This window comes from Chrysemys picta, chromosome 14 (genome assembly GCF_011386835.1).
Source record: "Chrysemys picta bellii isolate R12L10 chromosome 14, ASM1138683v2, whole genome shotgun sequence".
Lineage (NCBI taxonomy): Eukaryota > Metazoa > Chordata > Testudines > Emydidae > Chrysemys > Chrysemys picta.
In genome coordinates, this window is record NC_088804.1 from 45094452 (window position 1) to 45118339 (window position 23888).

Here is a 23888-nt window from a genome sequence, read left to right on the forward strand (position 1 = left end):
GGGGGACACCATTTACCTCTCTCCATTCTGAAAACTGACCATTTATTCCTACCCTTTGTTTGCTATGTTTTAACCAGTTATTGATCCACGAGAGGACCTGCCCTCTTATCCCATGACAACTTACTTTGCTTAAGAGTCTTTGGTGAGGGACCTTGTCAAAGGCTTTCTGAAAATCTAAGGGTACGTCTATACTTACTTCCTGGTCCGGATGTAAGCTATCGATCTTCTTGTCACTAACCACTATGCTTTATGAATAATTTGTACACTTGATATTTAGGTTCTCTCAGCTGAAGGGATCGATTTATCGCATCTTGTCTAGACGTGATAAATCGATCCTGGATCGATCCCGGAAGCGCTTGCTGTCGACGCCGGTACTCCAGCTCGGCGAGAGGAGTACGCGGCATCGACGGGGGAGCCTCCCTGCCGCGTCTGGACCCACGGTAAGTTCGGACTAAGGTACTTCGAATTCAGTTATTAACGTAGCTGAATTTTTGTATCTTAGTCCGAAGTGGGGGGTTAGTGTGGACCAGGCCTAAGTATGCTATATCTGCTGGATTGCCCTTGTGCACATGTTCGTTGACCCCTTCAAAGAATTCTAGTAGATTCGGGGGGGGGGGGGGGGGGGCATGATTTCCCTTTACAAAAAAACATGTTGACTCTTCCCCAACAAATTATGTTCATCAGTGTGTCTGAAAATTCTATTCTTTACTATAGTTTCAACCAATTTGCCTAGTACTGAAGTTAGGCTTACCTGCCTGTAATTGCTTGGATTGCTTCTGGAGCCTTTTTAAAAAATTGGTTTCACATTAGCTATCCTCTAATCATCTGGTACAGAAGCTGATTTAAATGATAGGTTACAGACTACAGTTGTTAGTTCTGCAATTTCACATTTGAGTTCCTTCAGAACTCTTGGGCGAATACCATCTGATCCTGGTGACTTATTACTGTTTCATTTATCAATTTGTTGCAAAACCTCCTCTAATGACACCTCAGTTTGGGATAGTTCCTCAGATTTGTCACCTAGAAAGAATGGCTGAGGTTTAGGAATCTCCCTCACATCTTCAGCTGTAAGAAGAAGAACAGGAGTACTTGTGGCACCTTAGAGACTAACAAATTTATGAGGTTGATGGATTTCCATTCCATACGGCTAAATGCAGTGCCTTGCATAATGACAGGTTTCAGAGTAGCAGCCGTGTTAGTCTGTATCCGCAAAAAGAAGAACAGGAGTATTTGTGTCACCTTAGAGACTAACAAATTTCATTAGGTTGATGGATTTCCATCTCTGAAACCTATCTTCAGCTGTGAAGACCGATGCAAAGAATTCATTTAGTTTCTCCGCAATGGCCTTATCTTCCTTGGGTGCTCCTTTAGCAGCTTGATGTCCAGTGGCCCCACTAGTTCTTTAGCAGGCTTCCTGCTTCTGATGTACTTAAAAAAAATTTGCTGTTACTTTTTGAGTCTTTGGCTAGCTGTTCTTCCCATTTCTTTTTTGGCCTTCCTAATTATATTTTTACACTTCCCTTGCCAGAGTCTATGTTCCTTTCTATTTTCCTCAATAGGATTTAACTTCCACTTTTTAATGGATGTCTTTTTTGCCTCTAACTGCTTCCTTTACTTTGTTGTTTAGCCACGGTGACACTTTTTTGGTCCTCTTACTATGTTTTTTAATTTGAAGTATAAATTTAAATTGAGCCTCTATTATGGTGTCTTTAAAAAGTTTCCATGCAGCTTGCTGGGATTTCACTTTTGAAGAGTCAGAGCCAGGAAAAATCTCTCAGTGGGAAGACACCTAAGGAGTATATGCTATTGGAAATACAGAGCTACACAAGTTTGTAAGGGTGGAGGAGAGAACATTGTAAATAAATTGCACACAGGGTGTTTGGCCAGAAGTAGGTCTTTGAGTGGTATGTGGCTAGAAAAGAGGCAGGAGTGGGGTGATGCCCTGTCACAATCACCTTCCAAAGCCAAGCCTGGGAGCTTACATTCATAACTTTACTAGACACTAACAATTATGGTCTTAATAAAAACACTGGATTTATGGCTTATTACAACAATCTGTAACTCACTATGTCCGATGACTGTGAGGTGTTAACTGGCCACTTCACCTGGAATGGGCTCTTACAATATGTGGTAACTACTTATGCTAAATACTCTGTGCCACCTGATATTTATCTGAGACACTCTGGCTATGACTGCACTACAAAGTTAAGTTGACTTAAGTTAGGTCAGCGATCATCCACTGCTGTAATTAAACCACTTTTGCATGTCCACATAACGCTCCTTGTGTTGGCGGAGTGCATCCACAGTTGGTGCTCTTGCATTGATAGAGACAGCAGTGCATTGTGGATAGCTATCTGCTGCTGGGCACTCTGGGAAGGGATCGCAGTGAATCATGGGGGCGGGCTCAGCATCCCATGATGCAGTTTTCTTCATCCCATCATTCCATGGGCTTCCTGCTACGTTTTGCGCCACTTTTCAACAGCCCCTGTAAACTGTGCATCTGCCATTTCTGTCTGAAAGCATGGATCCTGCACTGCTCTCCAGTCTTGCGATGAGCATTAGAAACACAATGCGGCTGATCCTGCAGTATTTCGTGAGCTGCGAATCTGATAATGACACTGTGATGTCTGCCCTGCTGCATGCCATGGAAAGAAACAATTCAGGGTTGCTGTTGGTATTCATGGGGCAGCTACATACAGTGGACCATTGATATTTTGTCTTGGGAAACAAGCACTGAGTGGTGGGGTTGCATCATGATGCAGGTATGGGATGACGAGTAGTGGCTGCAGACCTTTCAGATGCTCAAAGCCACTTTCCTGGAACTGTGTGCAGAGCTTGCCCTCAGTGCAAGGACACCAAAATGAGAGCTGCCCTCACAGCAGAGAAGTGAGTGGCAATTGCTGTGTGGAAGCTGGCAACTCCAGAGTGCTACTGATCAGTTGTGAATTAGTTTGGAGGTGGGAAGTCCATTGTGCGGGTTGCAGTGATGCAAGTGTGCAGGGCCATTAATTGCCTCCTGTTACAAAGGACTGTGACTCTGCCCAATGTTTGGGAAATAGCTTTGGGGCAATGGGATTCCCTAACTGTGGCGGGGCAATAGATGGCACGCATATCCCCATTTTGGCCTCAGACCACCTTGCAATGGAATACATCAACAGAAAGGGCGACTTTTCTAGGGTATTGCAAGCGCTGGTGGATCACCAAGGTTGTTTGGTCAGGGAAGGTGCATGATGCATCTTCAGGAACACTGGCCTGCCTAGAAAGCTGTAAGCAGGGAAGTGGAAATGCCAATTGTGATCTGGGAGACCCAGCCTACCCCTTGTTCCCGTGGCTCACGAAGCCTTACACCGGAAACCTTGACTGTAGCAGGGAGTACTTCAACAACCGACTCAGCAGATGCAGAATGACCGTTGAATGTGCCTTTGGCAGATTAAAGGGTTGCTGGCACTATTGGCAGGTTAGACCTCAGTGAGGGAAAATATTCCCATGGTCATAGCAGCCTGCTGTGCTCTGCATAACATTTGTGAAACTAGGGGGAAAAGGTGGATTGGCTGGAAGCTGCTTTTGAGCAGCCACATACCAGGGCTGTTAGAGGGGCTCAACAGGGGGCTGTTCAAATCAGGAAGGCTTTGAAGGAGAATTTTGACCATGAGCCCCAATAATATGACTTTCTGTAATGAATTGAGCCAGGCATTGCTTTCTTGCGCTGTAATATGAGCCTTATAATGAGTGCTGTGTGTGCATTAATTTTACTTTGCAAATGCAGCGATTGCTATTCTGTATGAATTTCAGCAGCAACCACCACGTGTAGTAGACCATTAAAGATTCATTTTCTTTCTATAAGTACATTTTTATTTAACAGCTATACAAACATTTCTATTACCTACAAGGGACATGACAACGAAGAGCACTTTTTACAATGAGGCTTTCACAGCTGGGTGTGTGTCCAGCTATCATTGTGAAACATGTTCCTGGGTGGAGTGCATGGAGTACTGCGACGGACCAGGAACACGCGAAGAATGGGGGTGTGGGGAGAGTTTGGGGAAGGCATAGAAGGTGTTTCTGTTTGGGTTGCAGGGGGAGACAAGCATGGATGTGTTCCGCCTGCAGCACAATCAGGGACCTCAGCAAGTCCGTTTGGCCCTCAAGCAGCTGTATCATCCACTCCTGCCCCTGTTTCCTCTCTTGGCTATCCATTCTCAATTTTTCGTTGATAGCCTCTCTCAATGCTCTCTGCTCGCTATCAGCAGCATCAGATGATTGCAGCACCTCCCTGAACATTTCTTCCTTACTCATCCTGGTTCATCTCCTTATCAGACAGTGCTGCTCAGCTAGTGTGCAGGAATAGACCCTCAAGGCCCCATCTGAAGAAGTTAAAGAAACAATAAACAGAGGCACTACTATGAGTGCACTCACAGCCTTAATTTCTTTCAAGTTACATACACCAATTTCTCACTTTCCCATAGCAGGCACACAGCACAGCGAGAGCCCTAACCATGGTGGGTTTGGCACAGGGGGAAAGAGGCAAGATGGGACAAAGGGCGGGTGGGTTTCAGAGGGGGATGACTACAAACGCCTAGGGACACTATTCCGAGTACTGGCACCGTTTTCCAAAGGCGAGGGTGATAGAAGCTGATATCTCGCTCCTCAGGGTAACCAGGGATGCAAGGGTACAGCTCCTGCATGCATGCAGCTGTATGCTGCTCGCCTGTTTAGTGCCTGTAGAAGTAATTACCGATTAGCACAGCAAAGTTACTTACCCCGGGGGGAAGAAAGAAGGCAGCCCTCCCAAGGAACCTTTGGCAGAGGATTGCAGAGTACCTTCACGAAAGTTTCCTAGAGATCAGTATGGAGAATTCCTGGCACATCTCAGTGTGCATCAGCAAACTTTTCCATCGGGTCCCCTCTGTCTAGGTGCACAGGGAAATGAGAAGCAGATGCAAACAGTGCTACTGTTGGTTATTTCTATCCCTCTTCTACCCTTTGAAAAAAAAATATAGCTCTACCTCATTTCTTCCTACAGTATCAAAGCACAATGAGTCTTTACTGAAGCTCCCCTCTCCTGCATCAGGTTTGCCAGAGTGCTGGGGCTACCTAGACCCCCCCTGGAGTTAAAAGAGGTCCTGGCTTGCCATGCCCCCAGACATCTCTATTGCCTGTCCCCCATCCTCCTCCAACTCCACTTCCTTGTCCACCACTTCATCCTCGGGATTCACTCTTCTGCTTCCAGCCTCCCCAAAGTATCCACAAGGGTCTTGGTGGTGGAGGTGGGGTTGCTGCTGAGGATGGCATGCAGCTCCTTGTAGAAGTGGCATGTCTTTGGCAACGCACCAGATTGGCGATTGGCCTCACTGGCCTTCTGGTACACCTGCCTCAGCTCCTTGATCTTTGCACGGCACTGCTGCGTGTCCCTCTCATACCCCTTAAGCTCCATGCCACAAGTAATTTGCCCATAGTTATCAAAGTTCCTTTGGCTGGAGCAGAGCTGCGACTGCACAGCCTCCTCTCCCCACAGATCCGACAACTCCAGTGTACTCCAGGCGGGAGTGTTTGCTGCAGGTACTCACCATGGGCAGCTGGGAAGATGCTATGTGAGCTGTCTACACCGAGCAAACAGGAAGAAGAATTTCAAAAATTCCGGGGCTTTAAGGGGGAGGGACACATGCTTGTGTACCTGGCTGCAGGGCAGTGGAGTTCAAACCAGAGCAGTCATGATGAGCATTGTGGGACACTACCTGGAGGTCACTTAAGCTGACATAAGCAACGCAGTGTCTACGCTGACATTGTGTCGCTCTAACTTTGTCGTAAAAAGCTCTATGCTTCTCGTCCAGGTGTTTTTATTATGTCAGCATAGCAGGAGAGTTCAATTGGCAGGAGGAGCATTGCAGTGTCTTCACCTCCACTGTTTTGTTGATGAAAGCTGACTTTTGTTGACAAAACTGTATAGTGTAGACATGGCTTCTGAGAACCTTTCCCAGAGCTAAAGAAGAGCTCTGTGTAAGCTCTTAAAGCTTGTCTCTTTCACCAGCAGAGGTTGGTCCAATGATGTTACTTCACCTATCTTGCCTGTCAAATAAATACTCTACAGTTACAATGTAATTACGCTTTGCTTATGCTAACTTCCACTGATTCATATAACTAGAAGCTTAACTACACAAGTGAAATATTAATCCGGGGCATTTATATTTTATACATCCAATTTTAGAACTCAAGCATATTAGCTGAATAATAAATAATCATGTAATAACCGTACAACGCTAGGAACAAGTCACAGTTAGCTATGGGAAATAATAAAATGTAATTAGCCAGTGTATAAATTCACTGACAGTGTTAAACAGGTGACTCAATTCTCCATCCCTGAATGTTTCTCTTTTTCCCTTTGCCTGCAACAGTCTCCAGACCTTATGTCTTGATGGGAATTTCCTCACATCTTTGCCAGAAGAGCTGGGACACCTGCAACAGCTCTGCTCCCTCGGGCTTTCCTTCAACAACTTCAGTGAGGTGCCAGTGGTCTGTGAGAAACTCACTGCCTTGGACAAACTGGCCATGGCAGGGAACCAGCTGGAAACCCTGAACCTTGGGGTGCTGAACAGGATGAGCCACATCAGATATGTGGATCTTAGGTAAGTGGACTCTAGCTGCTTTGACATACATCAGCCAGAGTGCTCCTCAACCTCACTTCCAGCAAAGAAAGCTGTATAAATGCTCTAGCATGTCTTAGTAGGCATCCTGGGTGGTTGTGGTGTTATTGGTATTTTCACAGCTTGGGAAATTCCACTTTGGAGGGTATTTAAGAGAAAGGCAGGCTAATTGTGCTGTGGCTGAGGTCGCTGAGCACTGACCAGTCCTCTGCTGTTCAGCGCTGCTGCTCTGCTACTCCTTAGTAGGGAACTCACCAGCTCTCCTGGCCTTGCCTCACTTGCTTCTCTGGAGACGAGACAGTTACTGATTTCTAGCCTGTACATTCCTGCAGCAATGGTCTGCTTCATCCTTAGAAAGACATAGTGAGACTTCTGATCAGTTAAGAGACATGAAAATCTTATAGCTGAATTAACATGTATAGCAAGTGCCTTCCCAGGTTCCTGTGTGACCACGCACAATACAGCTCTCTGTCCCAGAACCAGGCCTTTTGTCTTTTAGCCTCTGGAATCTGCCCTCAGCATCTCCTGACTGTTAAAGGTGCTCAGAAACTGAGTAGAGCCAATAATATTTAATGCAATAATGAATAGTAGGTGAACAGACGTAGGGACTGTACTGTCTGTACCCCTCCCAGAAAATCCCCCTTCACCAGGACCCTTCCTCTACCTCACTCACACCTCCACTCCTCTATCCTGGGTTTGGTCTCCAGCCTCCCCCATGTCCCTCCTTTTGGTGCAGTCTCCAGCCTGTCTGTTCCCCACTTCTCTCTCCTGCCATCATGTCACTCTGTCCCCCACCTCCCCAAAAAAACAGTTCAATGTCCTTTTCTCTGATCCTTTATCTCTGAATGTTTAGGCTGAACCACCTGAGGAGATTATCTGTTGACAGCCTGGAGGGGAACAAATCTGTGACCCACATGGATTTGCGAGACAATCAGCTGACTGACCTGGATCTGAGCTTTCTTGGCAGTCTAGAGCAGCTGCACTGTGAGCGGAATCAGCTGAGGGAACTGACTCTGAGTGGCTTCTCCCTTCGGGCCCTCTATGCCAACACCAACTGTATGTCCATTGTATCTCCTTCACCTGCCTGCTCCCTCCCCAGACCCAGGGAGAGCCCTCCTGTCACCCCCACACAGAAACACAGGTTGGCGGCTCCCTGGAGTTCAGCCCTGCTCTTAGGCCTGGTCTACACTGGGGGGGGGGGGGGGGGGGGGGAGGGATCGATCTAAGATATGCAACTTCAGTGATGAGAATAGCGTAGCTGAACTCGACGTATCTTAGATCGACTTAGAATCACTTACTTCGAGTCCTCACGGCACGGGATTGACGGCCGCCGCTCCCCCGTCGACTCCGCTTCTGCCTCTCGCCGTGGTGGAGTTCCAGAATCGATGGCAGAGCGATCAGGGATTGATCGATCACTACCCGCCGATCCGGGTAGTGTAGACGTACCCTTAATATCCTGTGGATCAGTAACCACTTTAAAGATGGAAACAGTAGCAGCCCAAGGGATTATCCCACAGAAGCTTGTTCTGCTGTGCTCTGCTCCATCCAAAAAGGGCCTCTTCTCTTAGTATTAGTATTGTTGATGGTATAGTATTTTATTTACTTGTATTATGGTCAGGAGCGCCACCAGTTTTTCTGCCACCCTAGGCAGCAGAAGATCCCACCCCAAAATGCCGCCCCCCACAGAGGCAGTGGAAGGTCCCGCCATCGAAATACCGCTGCGGTCGTTGCCCCCCAAATTGTAGCGCCCTAGGCGACCATCTAGGTCGCCTAATGGGTTGCGCAGGCCCTGATTACGGTAATATCCAATCAGATCAACACCCCATTTTGCAAAGTGCTTTGCAGATAGAGTAAGAGTCTAACTCTTCCCTAAAGAGCCTGCCTTCTCGGTTAAGGTTATCCAACCAAGTATGTATAAGAAACAGAAGGAGAAGGCGTATCAGTCATGGGAACATGTGGCTGCATGGGCACATGCCCTGCTTTTGGTTTTTAAAGTTATAAAACAATAAGTGCAGTTTTTAGGATCTTAATGATACCTGTAATCCCCACTGGACACCTGTCTATCCATTATTTCTTGCTGCCAGGGATGTCTTGTTTCAGTAACAACAACAACGAGGAGTCCTTGTGGCACCTTAGAGACTAACAAATTTATTTGGGCATAAGCTTTTATGGGCTAGAACTCACTTCATCAGATGCATGGAGTGGAAAATACAGGAGCAGGTATAAATACATGAAAAGATGTGAGTTGCCTTAACAAGTGAGAGGTCAATCTAACTAGACAAATCAATTAACAGCAGGATACCAAGGAGGGGGAAATAACTTTTTGAAGTGGTAATGAGAATGGAGACAGTTGACAAGAAGGTGTGAGTAACAGTAGGGGGAAATTAGTATTGGGGAAATTAGGTTTAGGTTTTGTAATGACCCAACCACTCCCAGTATTTATTCAGGCCTAATCTGAATGTGTCCAGTTTGCAAATTAATTCCAGTTCTGCAGTTTCACGTTGGAGTCTGTTTTTGAAGTTTGTTTGTTTGTTTGTTTGTTTATGAAGAATTGCCGCTTTTAGGTCTGTTGTTGAGTGACCAGGGAGATTGAAGTGTTCTCCTACTGGCTTTTAAAAGTTATGATTCCTGATGTCAGATTTGTGTCCATTTATTCTTTTACGTAGAGACTGTCCGGTTTGGCCAATGTACATGGCAGAGGGGCATTGCTGGCACATGATGGCATATATCACATCGGTAGATGTGCTGGTGAACGAGCCCCTGATGATGTGGCTGATGTGATTAGGTCCTATGATAGTGTCCCTTGAATAGATATGTGGACAGAGTTGGCACCGGGGTTTGTATCAGGGTTTGGGTCCTGGGTTGGTGTTGTGTGGTGTATAGATGCTGGTGAGTATTTGCTTCAGGTTGGGGAGCTGTCTGTAAGTGAGGATTGGCCTGTCCCCCAGAGTCTTTGAGAGTGAGGGATCGTCCGTCAGGATAGGTTGTAGATTCTTGATGATGCGCTGGAGAGGTTTTAGTTGGGGGCTGCAGGTGACAGCTAGTGGTGTTCTGTTACTTTCTTTGTTGGGCCTGTCTTGTAGTAGGTGACTTCTGGGTACCCACCTGGTGGGTACAATACCCACCTGGGGAAGTGAAGAAACAGATTGACAGAGACCTGCTGTGTCAGTGCTGGGGGGATCCCCCTGCAGCCCCGCTGTCAGAAGTGACCTTAATTGCTGCAATCCTGCCGTGTCCTCACCAAGCTGTGGTTACCACTGCAACACCCTCATAAAGTGACTCCTGTGCATGATACGTTGCCGTGGTAACAAGGCAGCTTCCTGAGGCACCAATACCTGCACCATGATTTGAACCTCACCTGCAGCACATCATTTTCTGGCATTGTGTTTCAGTACTGAGATGGAGAGAATAATGTGACAAATTTAAATCAAATTATAAGAGCTTCTTGTGGACTTTTGTTACTATTTATGAACATGCTTAACCGTCCTTAAGCATCTCTCTCTATATATACAAAAAATGTAGCTTTTGGGCATTAGCTTTTCAGTTTTTTAGTTAGGCTGTGCCTCACTTGCCTAGGCTGATGAGCCATCCACTGAGTACAGCCTCCTGCAGCAAAGTGAACCTTCCCGACTGGTAGAACTCACTGACACTTCCCTCTAGTTCATCATGCTTTTCATAGGGAGAAAAGGAAATGGAAGTGCATTTCAGTAGCATCTTATAATAAGAGTTACAAATGGAAGGATGTCCGTGCAGATTCTTGCTTTAGTCTGTGGCATTGTTGCTTAAAGTACTGATGTTGGGTTGTAGCAAGAATGATCATTTTTGATTTGCCATGTTCACTAGCCTTCCAGAGCAATCCCGCCTCTGGTGCTTTGATTAAATGATACATGCCCTCAAGTTATTCTCATTTTGCTGCTGTTCCTGAAAGAGTGAGAATGGTTCTCTTGCTGCCCTTTGTGCTGCACTGCATCATACTAGAGACAAGAATCCTATAACCACCGCAGTAGAAATAATAATCTCTTGGAACACCCTTTTAGAGAAATATGTAGTTCTGATACCTGAGGAGAGAAGAACTGCAGCCTGGCTCTTCATACCATGGGCTTTTCCTGTCTGCAGATGCAACAAATGTCTGTTTGGGCACTAGAGATTTTGAAGGGTTGGCACTTGATATCTACCTTAGTATATTTCTGGGAAACAGTGTTTGTGTCTCTGCTGTTCCCCTTCTAGCAGTCTGGACTCATTACTGTTTGCTTTATTTGATCAGGTCTGATGACTGTAAATGTTTATCCAGTCCCTACTCTGCTGACCTGCCTAGAAATCTCCTGGTAAGTGGTGACACACAAAAGGATACAGAGTGAAATCCTGGGGGGCCTGGACCACTTCCTGCAGATTCTCTGGAATCCAAGTCCTGGGCTGTGTGTATTGAGTGACACAGGCACTTTCTCTAGGCTTCTTGGGAAATTACAAGGAGAAACTTGATTATTATCAAATCTGTGTTTTGCATGGATCTATCAAAGGTCTTTGTATAGTGATTTCCACTGTTGCACAGGATCTGTCTCTTCAAAGACGTCTGCTCTTCTGTCCCTGAAAGGATGCTCAGTTGGATTTTTCTGTCCATTCAGTTAACTGTTCATTTGAAATGCCACTTTGTTATTTCAGGCCTTTTCCATCCCCAAAACTTGCCTTCGGAAGAGAAATCTTTGTTCCTTAGAACTCAGCCCTATAGCATGCCCTTCCCCCATGTGCATGTTGGCTTCCATGGGAATTCTACCACAGTTCAAGAGGTCAACATAAATGCCAATGCCTGAGTTTTTGTGCCTCAGAAGCTCTGTTCATGTAGGAGGTAAATATGCTTCTGGAGTTAAGCACAGCAGTGATTGGATTTGGCTTGTCTGTATGGGAAAGTTTTGTGAGTATGCTGGTGTAATTAAACCAGTATGTATACTACTATAACTGCCTATCAGGGATTTCTCTTCCAGAATGAGTGTGGGTTTTTCTGTTTACTTTAAACCTCTTCCAAAGCAATATTAGCTATACCACAAAAAGGCATTCTGGTACTGGAGTAGTGTGTCCACATGAGAAGTTATACTGGTATAACTGTATCAGTTTAATTCATACTGTAGCTTTTACCAGTATACCTTTCCCATGTAGACAAGCTCTTAGTCCCATTTCCTGATGGTGTTGGGAGCTTTCAGTTCATCAGCTGATTTCTCTAAGTTCGTGAAGCAACTTCCAGAATGTCCAAATGTTCCTCTTCCTGCCTTCTAGAGGAAATGGGAGGGATATAGTTCTTCTTTGAGTGATAGTCTGTATACATATTCAGCAGTTGGTGTTTGCTTGTCCAGTGTGCATGTCTCAACTTTCTGTTCAGCAGCATCCATTAGGGTGGTACATGCTTCCTTCACATCCCCATTTGTTCCAGGAAGAATATAAAAGATGGAGCTATCCAGCCACACCCTTCTTACTGCTTGTGGCATGGGTCAGAGCAGCTCACTTTTGGAGCAAACATACCTGTTTCTCATTGTGCATAGTTCTTATAGTTGGCAGTTAGTGATAGTGTTAGGTTTTTACTTTTTCCAAACTTGGGTTCTTCAGCGAAGAAAGGACTTCTCCTTCACTGAATGTTTGGTACCGATTGCCTGCCTGGGAGACCACAAGTCCTCAGACTTTGAGCTGCCCCTCATATAAGGCCATTATCTCCTGAACAACGATCATGCAAGGGGTCTGTTCCACTTCAGCAAGGGACACGTTTCAGACCATTGCAAAATCTTTATGCCCTTCTCAAAGCAGACCCTGCAGTTGAGGGAGTCCCACCTGAGGGCCTTCCTGATGGAGCAGTCTCTGCGCCGAGACTCTAATCCTGGCTTCCAGACATTGGGACTTTCTGGGGACTGGAGGTCATCAAACTCAGTGCTGGTGGCCTCCTCAAAACCTCCCACAGTACCCTTAAAATCCTCCTCATCTTCTAGGAAGCACCTGTAGGGATTTACCTGGACTTTTGATATGTCCCTCCCCACTGATGCTGTTCCAGTTCCTGGAACCAACAATGTCAGCACTGTTGCCTCCATGATCCTCAGGGCCAGCTAGATCGGTACCTTCAGCACCAACTGGGAGGGCACACACTCTCACAGAAGAAAACTACTTCTCATCCTCATTCACATAGCACAAGAACCAGGGTCAGCCAATGCAATTAATAGGCAGCAGGTTTAAAACAAACATAAGGAAGTACTTCTTCACACACCTCATAGTCAGCCTGTGGAATTCATTACCAGGGGATGTTGTGAAGGCCTCAGGTATAACTGGGTTCTAAAAAAAATTAGATAAGTTCGTGGAGGATCGGTCCATCATGGCACCCATGCTCAGGCTGTCCCTAACCTCCAACTGCCAAAATCTGGGAGTGGATGACAGGATGGATCATTCGATAATTGCCCTGTTCTGTTCATTTCCCTCCAAAGCATCTGGCACCAGCCACTGTCAGAAGACAGGATACTGGGCTAGGTGGACCATAGGTTTGACCCAGGCATGAGTACAGTACTAACCCCACCCGGAGTTCAGAACCACAAACAGCAGCAGCCTTCTCCCATGCTACAACCACAAAACCCAGAGTAGCTGGTACCAGCTAATTTGTCTTCATAATCACTGGACGAGACGCTTATACCACACCAAGTGATGGTCACTCCAGAAGACCATAAATAATCCAGGACTTGATGAGGCATATACCAACAACTATAGAGATTCCCACCAAAGAAGTACCTGGCACACTGCACAGGCTGCTCAATATATTACATATATCGGTACCATGTTGCATAGCAATCATGATAAACAAGGACCTACTAGATCCTGCGAAGACCCTGTGGCAGACACCAGCATCATTAGCACCAACATCAAAGTAGGCTGATAGATAGTATCAGGTGCTGGCCTATTCATACCTGGTACAGGGATCACTAGTAGTGACTGTGGCAAATGAGAGAATGTGCCCCGGCTACCAGAATTCGGCTGCAAGCATAAGGAGCCTAGACTTTCTTGGTAGGAAATTGTACTCAACCTTGAGCCGCCAAATAAGGATATTGAACTATTAAGCAATCGTAGCAAAATATGACTACCTTGACTGGTGTTCTGTGGAATGTTTTATTGACAAACTGCTGCAGGAATTCAGAAGTGAGTTGTAAGCCATCCTGACGGGCAATTGGTTGCCAAGACAGCTTTACGGGCAGCATTGGACACTATCGATATGATCCCCAGGGCCATGGGAACAATGGTTATAATGTGCCATTCCTCACAGGGGACACATGACCATAGGCTTAAAGGGAGCATCCATGACTTTTGAGAGCACCAAGTAAAGATCCCACATAGGGAGTGGATCCCTAAACGATAGACAGTGTAGAGACGCTCCTCAGGAATCTGTTTGCCATTGAGTGTGCAAATACTGATTGATCATGTGGTGGATGGATGACTGATATGGCAGCCAAATGAACTCTCAGCAAGAGACCTGTTTCAGCTGGTATAGTTATTCCCACATAGCCTGGAAATATGGTGCTGGTGGGTCCAATTGGAGAATCTCATCCACTTAGAGAGGCACTGTGCTGTAGTCTCTGTTTGCATAGGCTCCTCATTTCTGACTCCAATGAGAACTACTGCTTGAGATTCATCAGCTGCGGAATATGTATACAGGCTACCACTCAAAGAAGAAAAGAGGCTACTTACCTGTACAGTAACTGAGTTTCTTTGAGATGTGTAGTCTGTATATGTATTTCATCACCCATCTGCCATCCTTGCTGCTTCAGAGTCTTCACAAACCACTAAAGATGGCAAAGGAACTGGATGTAGTTGGGTGACTCCGCCCTTTGTACTCTCACCAGAATGCACAAGGATATGAAGGGCACATATGCCACCCCAACCGACACTGCTAATTAGAAAGTTTTCTAACGCATGAGCACTGGGCGTGCAAACACCAACTGTGGAATATGAAGACAGGCTACACACCTTTAAGAACATCAGTACTGTACATGTAACTAACCTCTTTGTACTTCATATTAAGTGTTCCCCTTCCCAGAGAAGGGGTAAATACTTTGTTTGAAAAGTGCTTTGAATATGTCAGTTAAATATGAGGTCTGGGTGTGGTTAGGGCTGAACATTTATTTGTAAAATTTCAAGTAGTCAGACAACCCTGTGTTCCCCCTCTCAGCCAATTTGTCTCAGGAGAGGGGGAATTAGTTACTGAGAGGTCTAATCTAATCGTTGCCTCAATTTCTTAGGGTTTGTGGCAAGTTTAGCTCCATAGACTTTGCCCAGTTCTAATTGTTTCACATCTAGGCTGCAAAGTTCTCAAGTGACACCTCCCCCCACCCCATGCTATCAGAACAACATTCTCTCATTTTGTTGATTTCTACTTTCCCTTAGTATAGAGGCAGATGAGAAAAATAGAAAGAAAATAGATTTGGCAAGGCTAAATTGGTGAGATTGAGACCTATGGTTCATGGCTGTAGATCCTTGATAGAAATAGTCTGCCTGGATTTTCATGAACATAAAGTAAAACCTGATGCCAGTCTGAGCTTAGGATTGATTAGGCCTCTGGATAAGAGGAGTGAGAGCAAAAGATTCTTCTGAGGATGCTTCCTGAAACACAGTGACTTTCCCAGGTTGGTGCTCTGAGAGAGAGTGCAAGTTGCAGTTCCTCTGCTGGATTCTCTTCTATGGGACAACTCTCTCTTCAGCCCCTTTCTCATATCTTGTGGGCAGAGGTAGAGCACAGCTGTTCTTTTGAAAGAGAAGAGAGCAGTGAAGAGAGTGAAGCATCTCCTCATAACAGAACAGACTAGCACGAAAGGAAAATGAACATTTCCCAGACTAGAAGCCCCTTTAAACCAGCTTGGCATGACTAGGTGACTGGCTGCCTTTCAGCTCTTGGTCATTAGTTCAAAATTCAGTGAGTAGGAGTTGAAAGCTGTTACGAATGGTTGTTTATTGGACCATGATGTAAAAATGTGGGGAAGGGAGATATCTTGGCCCAGGTCCTAGTGGGCAGGCTACCTTCTTGTTCGGTGCTAATTTGCCCCTTGTTGGCAGGTCTCAGCAGAGAGACCAAAGACTGAATGGGCCATGGAATCTGGCCTCTCCTCTCACTCTAGCTCTGGGGTGAAGTGCATCAACATGCCAGCATAGGGAAGCTTGCCCTGCTTTTGCCACAGCTGTGGATAAAACATCATGCCATATATCAGCACTCTTTACCAGCCCTACACTCACTGGTTTTGTTTTAAATGAGTTTGAATGAGAATTGATGTGTGTGATTGATTCTACACTGTTGTTTCTTTTTCTTTGGGTTTGTCTCTTGTGCTATTTTATATTTGGGAATCACTAGTGTGTTCCAGCAAAATCTCCACATGATGGGTTATAGGTTCAGTAGAATTCTGGTATCTTGCTGTCCCTCCTCCTCTTATGCTTTCCAGTTCCTTTTCTCAGTAACCAGCTGCTGTGTATTCCTGACTGGGCCTGCGAAGCAAAGAAACTTGAGGTTTTGGATATGAGCTACAATCTCCTCACAGAGCTTCCATCAAGGTAATAGCAAACCCCCTTCTTGGCCAAAGGTGGGACTCCCTCCAGGATGTGTGTTTTGGGGAAAAAGAGTGATAGTACTTTTCTATACCCCTCTCCTCCCCCCCCCCCCCCCCCAGCAATGTTTCACTTGCTCGTGATGCCAATATGTAGTGCCACGCTGTCTGGACTGTGCATATGTTCAAAACATTCATAGATTTTTAAGGTCAGAAGGGATTGTTATAATCATCTCATTTGACCTCCTGAATAACACAGGGCAAAGAATTTCATCCAGCGATTCCTGCATCTACCCCAACAATTTGTGGCTGAACTAGAGAGTATATTGTAGGAAGATGATCCAAGCTTGATTTAAAGGCTTCAAATGCTGGAGAATCTACCACATCCTGTGAGTAGATTCCAATTGCTGGTTATTCTCAACAATAAAATGTATGCCTTATTTCCAGTTTGAATTTTGCTGATTTCAACTTCCAGCTGTTGGATCTTGTTGTACCTTTGTTAGATAACTTTAAAAAGCCCTGTAATATCAGGAACTTCTCCCAGTGTAGGTTATTTTAGACTGTTGCCTCTTTTCTATATGTTGCTCTTAATCCTTTTTTCCCCTACAACTAATTAAGGGACCGAACGGCTAGGCAGCAATTCTGCGGAAAAGTACCCAGGGGTTACCGTGGACGAGAAGCTCGATATGAGTCAACAGTTTGCCCTTGTTGCCAAGAAAGCTAACGGCATTTGGGGCTTTATAAGTAGGGGCATTGCCAGCAGATCGAGGGATGTGATCATTCCCCTCTATTCGACATTGGTGAGGCCTCATCTGGAGTACCGTAATTCCTCACTTAGTCATCCCGCTTAACGTTGTTTCGTTGTTACGTTGCTGATCAGTTAGGGAACATGCTCGTTTAAAGTTGTGCAATGCTCCCTTCTAGCGTCTTTTGGCAGCCGCCTGCTTTGTCCACTGCTTGCAGGAAGAGCAGCCCGGTGGAGCTAGCTGGTGGGTGGTTGGAACCAGGGTGGACCGACAGCCCCCCTATCAACTCCCCGCTCCCCTAAGTTCCCTGTGCAGCAGCTGCCCAGCAGGCTAGCAATTGCAGCTGTCCCTCCCCCCACTGCCATGTGGTGCTCCTGCCCTCTGCCTTGGAGCTGCTCCCGGAGACTCCTGCTTGCTGTGTGGGTGGGAGGAAGAGGAGGGCTAATGTCAGGGTGTTCCCCTCCCCCCTACTCTTGCACCCCGCTTACCCCATCTTCCATAGAGCAGGGGGGACACACAACAGAGGGAGCTTCCAGGCAGCAGCAGCAGCTGCAGTCCGGTGTGTGTGTGGCTCTGTCTGCCCTCCTTCCTTTCCTGCTGCCTTGTACAGTAGAATGTGAGAGTTAACCCTTGAGGGCTCAGTCAATTGCTAGTTCATCATCCAGGCATTCCCTGGAAATATCCCACCCTCTGACTTCACAATCATCATCACTGTGTACCAGTATTAAATTGTTTAAAACTTATACTTTGTGTGTGTGTGTGTGTGTGTGTGTGTGTGTGTGTGTGTGTGTGTGTGTATTATATATATGTCTTTTGTCTGGTGAAAAAAAATTCCCTGATAGTAATGAGTACAAATCAGCAGTTAGGAAATACAGACAATTGATAAGGGAAGCTAAAGGTATCAGTGAAAAATCTGTGGCCAGTAAGAAGGCATTCTTTAAATATGTCAGGAACAAATTAAATCCTACCAGTGATATAGGTCTAATACTAGGCAGAATTGTAAAACTATCAGCTATGATGCAGAAAAAGCAGAGGTATTCAATAAATACAGGCGTTCTGTATTTGAAAAGAAGCAGGATGATGTGTTCTCATATCTCAATGTGATGATGAAATACATTCTGTTTTATCAGTATCTGGGGAGGATGTTAACCACCAACTGTTAAAGTTAAACATTTTTAAATCTGCAGGGCCAGATATATTGAACCCATGAATATTAAAAGAATTGTCCTAGGAGCGCTCTGAACAATTTGGCTTGATTTTTAACAAATCTGGGAACACCGAGGAAGCAAAAGCCAAAGTTGTGTCAATATTTAAAAAGGGTAAACAAGATGACCCAGGAAATTTTTGAGTGGCTGGTTAACCTGATGATGAACCTGGACAAAATCATGAAAAGGCTGATATGAGATACAGTCAGTAAAGAATTAAATTATGATATCATAATTAATGCCAGTCAATGTGGTCTTATGAAAAATGGTTCTTGTCAAACAAACTTGATACCATTTTTTATCAGATTACAAGTTTGACAGACAAAGGTAATTGTGTTGACATAATATACTTAGTTTTGTAGGGCATTTGAACCATGACATTCTGATTTAAAAAAAATACCACTATACAAAATCAAATTAAATGTATTAAAAACTGGTCAACAGATACAGAGAAAAAGGTAATTATAAATGGGGAATCATCTAGTGGAGGTGTCTCTAGTGACATCCCTCAGTATCTATTCTCAGCCCAGTGATATTCAAAAAACATTATCAGTGATCTGGAAGAAAATATAAAATTGGTAAAAGTTTGCAGATGACACTAAAAGTGGTAGAGTGGTAAATAATGATAGGGACAGGTCAATTGTACATGCCAGCCTGGATTGCTTTGTTTGAAGGGCTCATTTGAAGTATGTATTTTAACACAGCCATTGGCATAGTCCTGCACTTCATAACAAGGGCTGTTGGTCACATTTATAAGATGGGGGACTGTATCTGAAAGAGCAGAGATTCTGGAAAGGACTTACTGGGACATAACGAGTAGAATGTGAGCTTCTGGTGCAATCCAATAACTAAGAGAGTGAATTAAATCCTTGGCAGTAAGCAGTGGGGGGACCATTACTGGATACTGTATCCAGTTCTGGAGTCCACACTTTAAGAAGTATGTTGACAAATTGGAAAGGCTTCAGAAAAGAGTTACAAGAATGATTTGAGGCCTGGAAAATATGACACCTAGCCAGAGAGTAAAGAAAAGCTCAATCTATTTAGAGAGACAGGGAGGGTGAGATAACAGAAGTTGGTCCAATCAAAGATATTACCTCACCCACCTTGTCTCTCTAATGTTCTGGGACCAACACGCCTACAACACTACCTCAATCTATGTAGTTTATTGAAGATTAGGTTAAGAGGTGACTTGATCACTATATGTATTTCCCTATGGGGGGGAAAAGCTTTCTGATAGTCGACAGCCCTTTAGTTTGGCAGAAAAAGGTATAACAAGATCCAGTGACTGGAAACAGAGGCTAGGCAAATTCAGAGTAGAAATAATGTGCAAATTTTTAACACAGAGAAATTAACAGAAACAACTAACAAAGGGATGGATTCTCCATCACTTGAAGTCTTTACATCAACATTGGATGTCTTTCTAAAAGATGCGCCTTAGTTCAAACAAAAGTTATGGGGCTAGAATTTGGGATGACAATCTATGGCCTGTACTCTGCAGAAGGTCAGAGCAGTTGATCATAATGGTCTTTTCTGTCCTCCAAATCTGTGCATATTTTTGGGCAGAGCTGCTTTAAGTTATAGGCACAGTAAATGCCTGGCAAGGGCCAATGTGCCCAGAGTCATGTGATGATGAGAGTATCTCAACTTTCATTTCAATTCAAATTATACTTAATTCAACCCAAGGTACTTAAGGCACTGGCTGAAGCATGCTCAGTACCATTAGCAGTTATCTTTAAGAACTCCTGAAGGATGAATGAGGTCCCAGAAGACTGGAGAAGGGCTAACATAGAACCTATCTTTAAAAAGAGGAACAAAGAGGACCTGGGGAATTATAGACCAGTCAGCCTAACTTTAATACCTGGAAACAATTATTAAACAATCAGTTTCTAAGTACCTGGAAGATAATGGGGTTATAAGAAATAGTCAGCATGGTTTTCTCAAGAACAAATCATGCCAAACCAACTGTATTTCCTTCTGTGACAGGGTTACTTCTTAAGTGGATGGGAGGGGGAGCACGAAGCAGTAGATGTGATATATCTTGATTTTTAGTAAGTCTTTTGACACAGTCCCACATGACAATCTTATAAGTTAACTAGATGAAATTACTATAAGGTGGGTGTACAACTGCTTGAAAAACTGTATTTGCGGAGTAGTTATCAGTGGTTCACTATTAAACTGGAAGGGTGTATCTAGTGGGGTCCTGCAGGAGTCTGTCCTGGGTCTGGTACTATTCAATATTTGCATTAATGACTTGGATGATGGACTTGAGATTATGCTTATAAAATTTGCAGATGACACCAAGCTGGGACAGGTTGCAAGCACGTGGGAGGGCAGGATTGGAATTTTAAACAGTCTTGACAAATTGGAGAATTTGGTATGAATTCAACAAGATGATATTCAGTAAAGACAAGTGCAAAGTACTTAGGAAGGGAAATCAAATGCACAACTACAAAATGGAGATAGTTCTTCTGGAAAGGATCTGGGATATATAGTGGATCACAGATTGAATATGAGTCAGTAATGTGATGCAGTTGCAAAAGGCTAACATCATTTTGGGATGTGTGGTATGTAAGACACAGGAGGTAATTGTCCAGCTTTACTTGTCACTGGTAAGGCCCCAGCTGTAGTACTGTGTCCAGCCATGGGCACCACACTTTAGGAAAGATGTGGACAAATTGGAGAGAGTCCAGTGGAGAGCATCAGAAATGATAAATGGTTTAGAAAACCTGTCCTATGGGGAAAGCTTAAAAAAAACTGGGCAGATTAATGTGAGAAAAGAAGACTTAGTGGGGACCTGACAATAGTCTTCAAATATTTTAAGGGCTGTTATAAAGAGGACTGTGATCAATTGTTCTCCATGTCCACTGGAGAAAGGACAAGAAGTAAGAGGCTTAATCTGCAGCAAGGGAAATTTAGGTTGTATATTAGGAAAAACTTGTAACTAAAAGGGTAGTTAAGCTCTGAAACACCTTCCAAGGGAGGTTTTGGAATCCCCATCATAAGTTTTTAAAAACAGGTTGGACAAACACATATCAGAGATGATCTGGGTTTACTTGTTTCTGACACAGCACAGGAGGCTTGACTTAATGACTTCTTGAGGTGCCTTCCATCCCTACATTTCTATGATTCTATACTTCTGGTCCTCATAGTGGCAAAGAAATAGTTGGGTCATATTTTCAAGGTTAACTGATGCAGTAACATGCGTCTCGGTATGCAGAGGGCTTGAAACAATAGTTTTGAGGTGGAAAACTGTCCTGGCTGTAACTGATGCAGAGAGAGGACCAGCAGCCTCTAGAGCAGAGGTGGGCAGGCCCGCGGAACTGTCCTGCCCGGCCATTGAGCTCCCGGCCGGGGAGGCTAGCACCCCAGCCCCTCCCCTGCTGTCCCCCCCCCCCTTCCGTAGCTGCGCCGCCGCATGCTCTTGCTGAGCAGTGCGGCAGCATGTCTGGCTTCGGCCGGGTGGCACGGCTGCCGGACATGCTGCTCTGAGCAGTCAGAGGACAGGGAGCAGGAGGCGGTTGGATGGGGCGGTGGGGGAAGGGGGGGTTGGATAGGCGTGGGAGTCCCGGGGGGGCCTGTCATAGGGAGGGGGTGTGGATAGGGGTCAGAACAGTCAGGGGACTGGGAGCAGGGGGGTTGGATAGGTGGTGGGGTCCCGGAGGCAGTTGGGGGCGGGGGGTCCCGGCAGGGGGCAGTTAGGAGACAAGGAGCAGGGGGGATTGGATGGGTCGGGAGTTCTGAGGGGGGGGGCAGTCAGAGGGTGGGAAGTGGGAGGGGTCGGATAGGGGGCGGGGGCCAGGCTGTTTGAGGAGGCACAGCCTTCCCTACCTGGCCCTTCATACAATTTTGCAATCCCAATGTGGCCCTCGGGCCAAAAAGTTTTCCATCCCCTGCTCTAGAGCCAGGAAATAAGTGCTAGAGCAGACCAGGCTCCTGAAACCCTGAGGGTACTGAGGGCCACCATCAGCAGTACAGGGGCAGGGGCCTCCAGGCTCTTCTGAGTAGATAAAAGGAGGAATAGGCCACTGACAACTGCTGCTGGCTCTTCCTGGAAGCCAGAGGAGAAGGTGCCCCACCCCAGAGCAGGAGCTGTATGAGGAGAATTGGATATTACACCTTCATCCTTGGAGCAGGGAAAAAATGATGCTGATATCTCCTCAGCACCATTCACTGGTGGTTCCCAAATAAGCTGTCACCTGCAGTGGCTTTCAGAGCTCCATAGTGTGGTGATCTCTTCCTTTCCTACATGTTGTCATGAAATAGATGCCAGTGTCAATGCTGTTAACTGAGGCCTTGGCTACACTTACCCGCTAGTTCGGCGGCTGGCAATCGAACTTCTGGGTTCGACTTATCGCGTCTAGTCTGGACGCGATAAGTCGAACCCGGAAGTGCTCGCCGTCGACTGCGGTACTCCAGCTCGGCGAGAGGAGTACCGCGGAGTCGACGGGGGAGCCTGCCTGCCGAGTGTGGACCAAGGTAAGTTCAAACTAAGGTACTTCGACTTCAGCTACGTTATTCAAGTAGCTGAAGTTGCGTACCTTAGTTCGAATTAGGGGGGTAGTGTAGACCAAGCCTGAGTTATCTCACTGAAATTAATGGGGCAGTTTACACATGTTTGTTGTTATTTTGGGCTGTCTGCAGACTCAGGTAGACATCATTGTAGTGGTTACACTCAGCTCAACTTTCTGAAATTATCTTTGCAATTATTAGGGCTAGAGACTTGGGTTGTTTTTTTAAGAAAAGCTGAGATTCTGGAGAATATAATGGTAGCCTCAAAACCGCACTGGGTTGTTGATCCAGCGCAGTTCGAGCCCAGAATCCCTTAATCAGTCAGCATTGAGAATAGTCTCTTCTGTCAGAAGGAGGAAGTCACTAAATTCTAGTCCATCCTTTGATGTTCCATTTCTCCTTCATCCTATACTGTGAAGTATGCTCAACAGTGTATCTATATAGACATGCCTACCGCACAAATCAGTGATCTCCAGATACGTGTACAGTAGCTTGGATAGAACTGCAGGGGCACTCAGATACATGTGTGTACACAAAGGTAGGGGCTTGCCTGATCACACATGCCTCTCACTCTTTGCATTGTTTAAAATTCACTGACCCAGGCAATGTAATGTTCTTCTGCCCTAATTTTGTTTAATAACAGGATTAAAGACCAGGATCTTTCTGCTGTGGGGCTCTGAAAGAAGGGTGAGCCAAACTAATTCAATAAGCTCTCTGTCCTCCTAGGACCCTGAGTAGTTTGAGTCTTCGGAAGTTGATGGTGGGGCACAACCACGTGCAGAGCCTTCCACCTCTGCTGGAACACATTCCCCTGGAGGTGCTGGACCTCCAGCATAACCTGATCACTAAACTCCCAGAGATGATGTTCTTCAAGGCTCTGAAGTAAGTGGCAGCAGAACACATTTTATTAGGATGGAATCTTTTACCTAACTCTGGTGAAAGATCAGTTTCCTCTGGCTGTCTCCCCTTTGGAGCTGTAAAGGGTTATGGTGCTGCTTGCGTGACTGACCGTGCCAGGTTCTGGAGCTTAATTGCCTGTTGAGTAAGAGGTAATAGGGCGGATTTGTGTTTTATGAGGCAGAGTAATCCAGGTGCCAAGGGGAGAAATCACCCAGCTGGCTGCTGAGGGAATCAGGTTTCTGTATAATAGCAGGCAAGGTGAGTGTAGTCTAACCCACCAGCCCACCAAGGAAGTTGCCTGTAGTTATTGTTGTTTCTCTACCACCATTCATATGCACA

At 45.5% G+C, this 23888-nt stretch overlaps 1 protein-coding gene across 4 annotated transcripts in view; it reads left to right on the top strand.

Annotated features, from left to right (window-relative positions):
- The window catches only part of PHLPP2 (PH domain and leucine rich repeat protein phosphatase 2), a 147123-nt gene that overhangs the window by 85227 nt on the left and 38008 nt on the right, over positions 1-23888 (top strand). For all 4 annotated transcript variants that reach the window (XM_042856983.2, XM_042856984.2, XM_005310209.5 and 1 more), the window contains 5 exons: positions 6393-6623; positions 7495-7697; positions 10906-10966; positions 16101-16196; positions 23376-23531. In XM_042856983.2, the coding sequence (XP_042712917.2) occupies positions 6393-6623; positions 7495-7697; positions 10906-10966; positions 16101-16196; positions 23376-23531 (747 nt within the window). The remainder of the gene's footprint in view (positions 1-6392; positions 6624-7494; positions 7698-10905; positions 10967-16100; positions 16197-23375; positions 23532-23888) is intronic.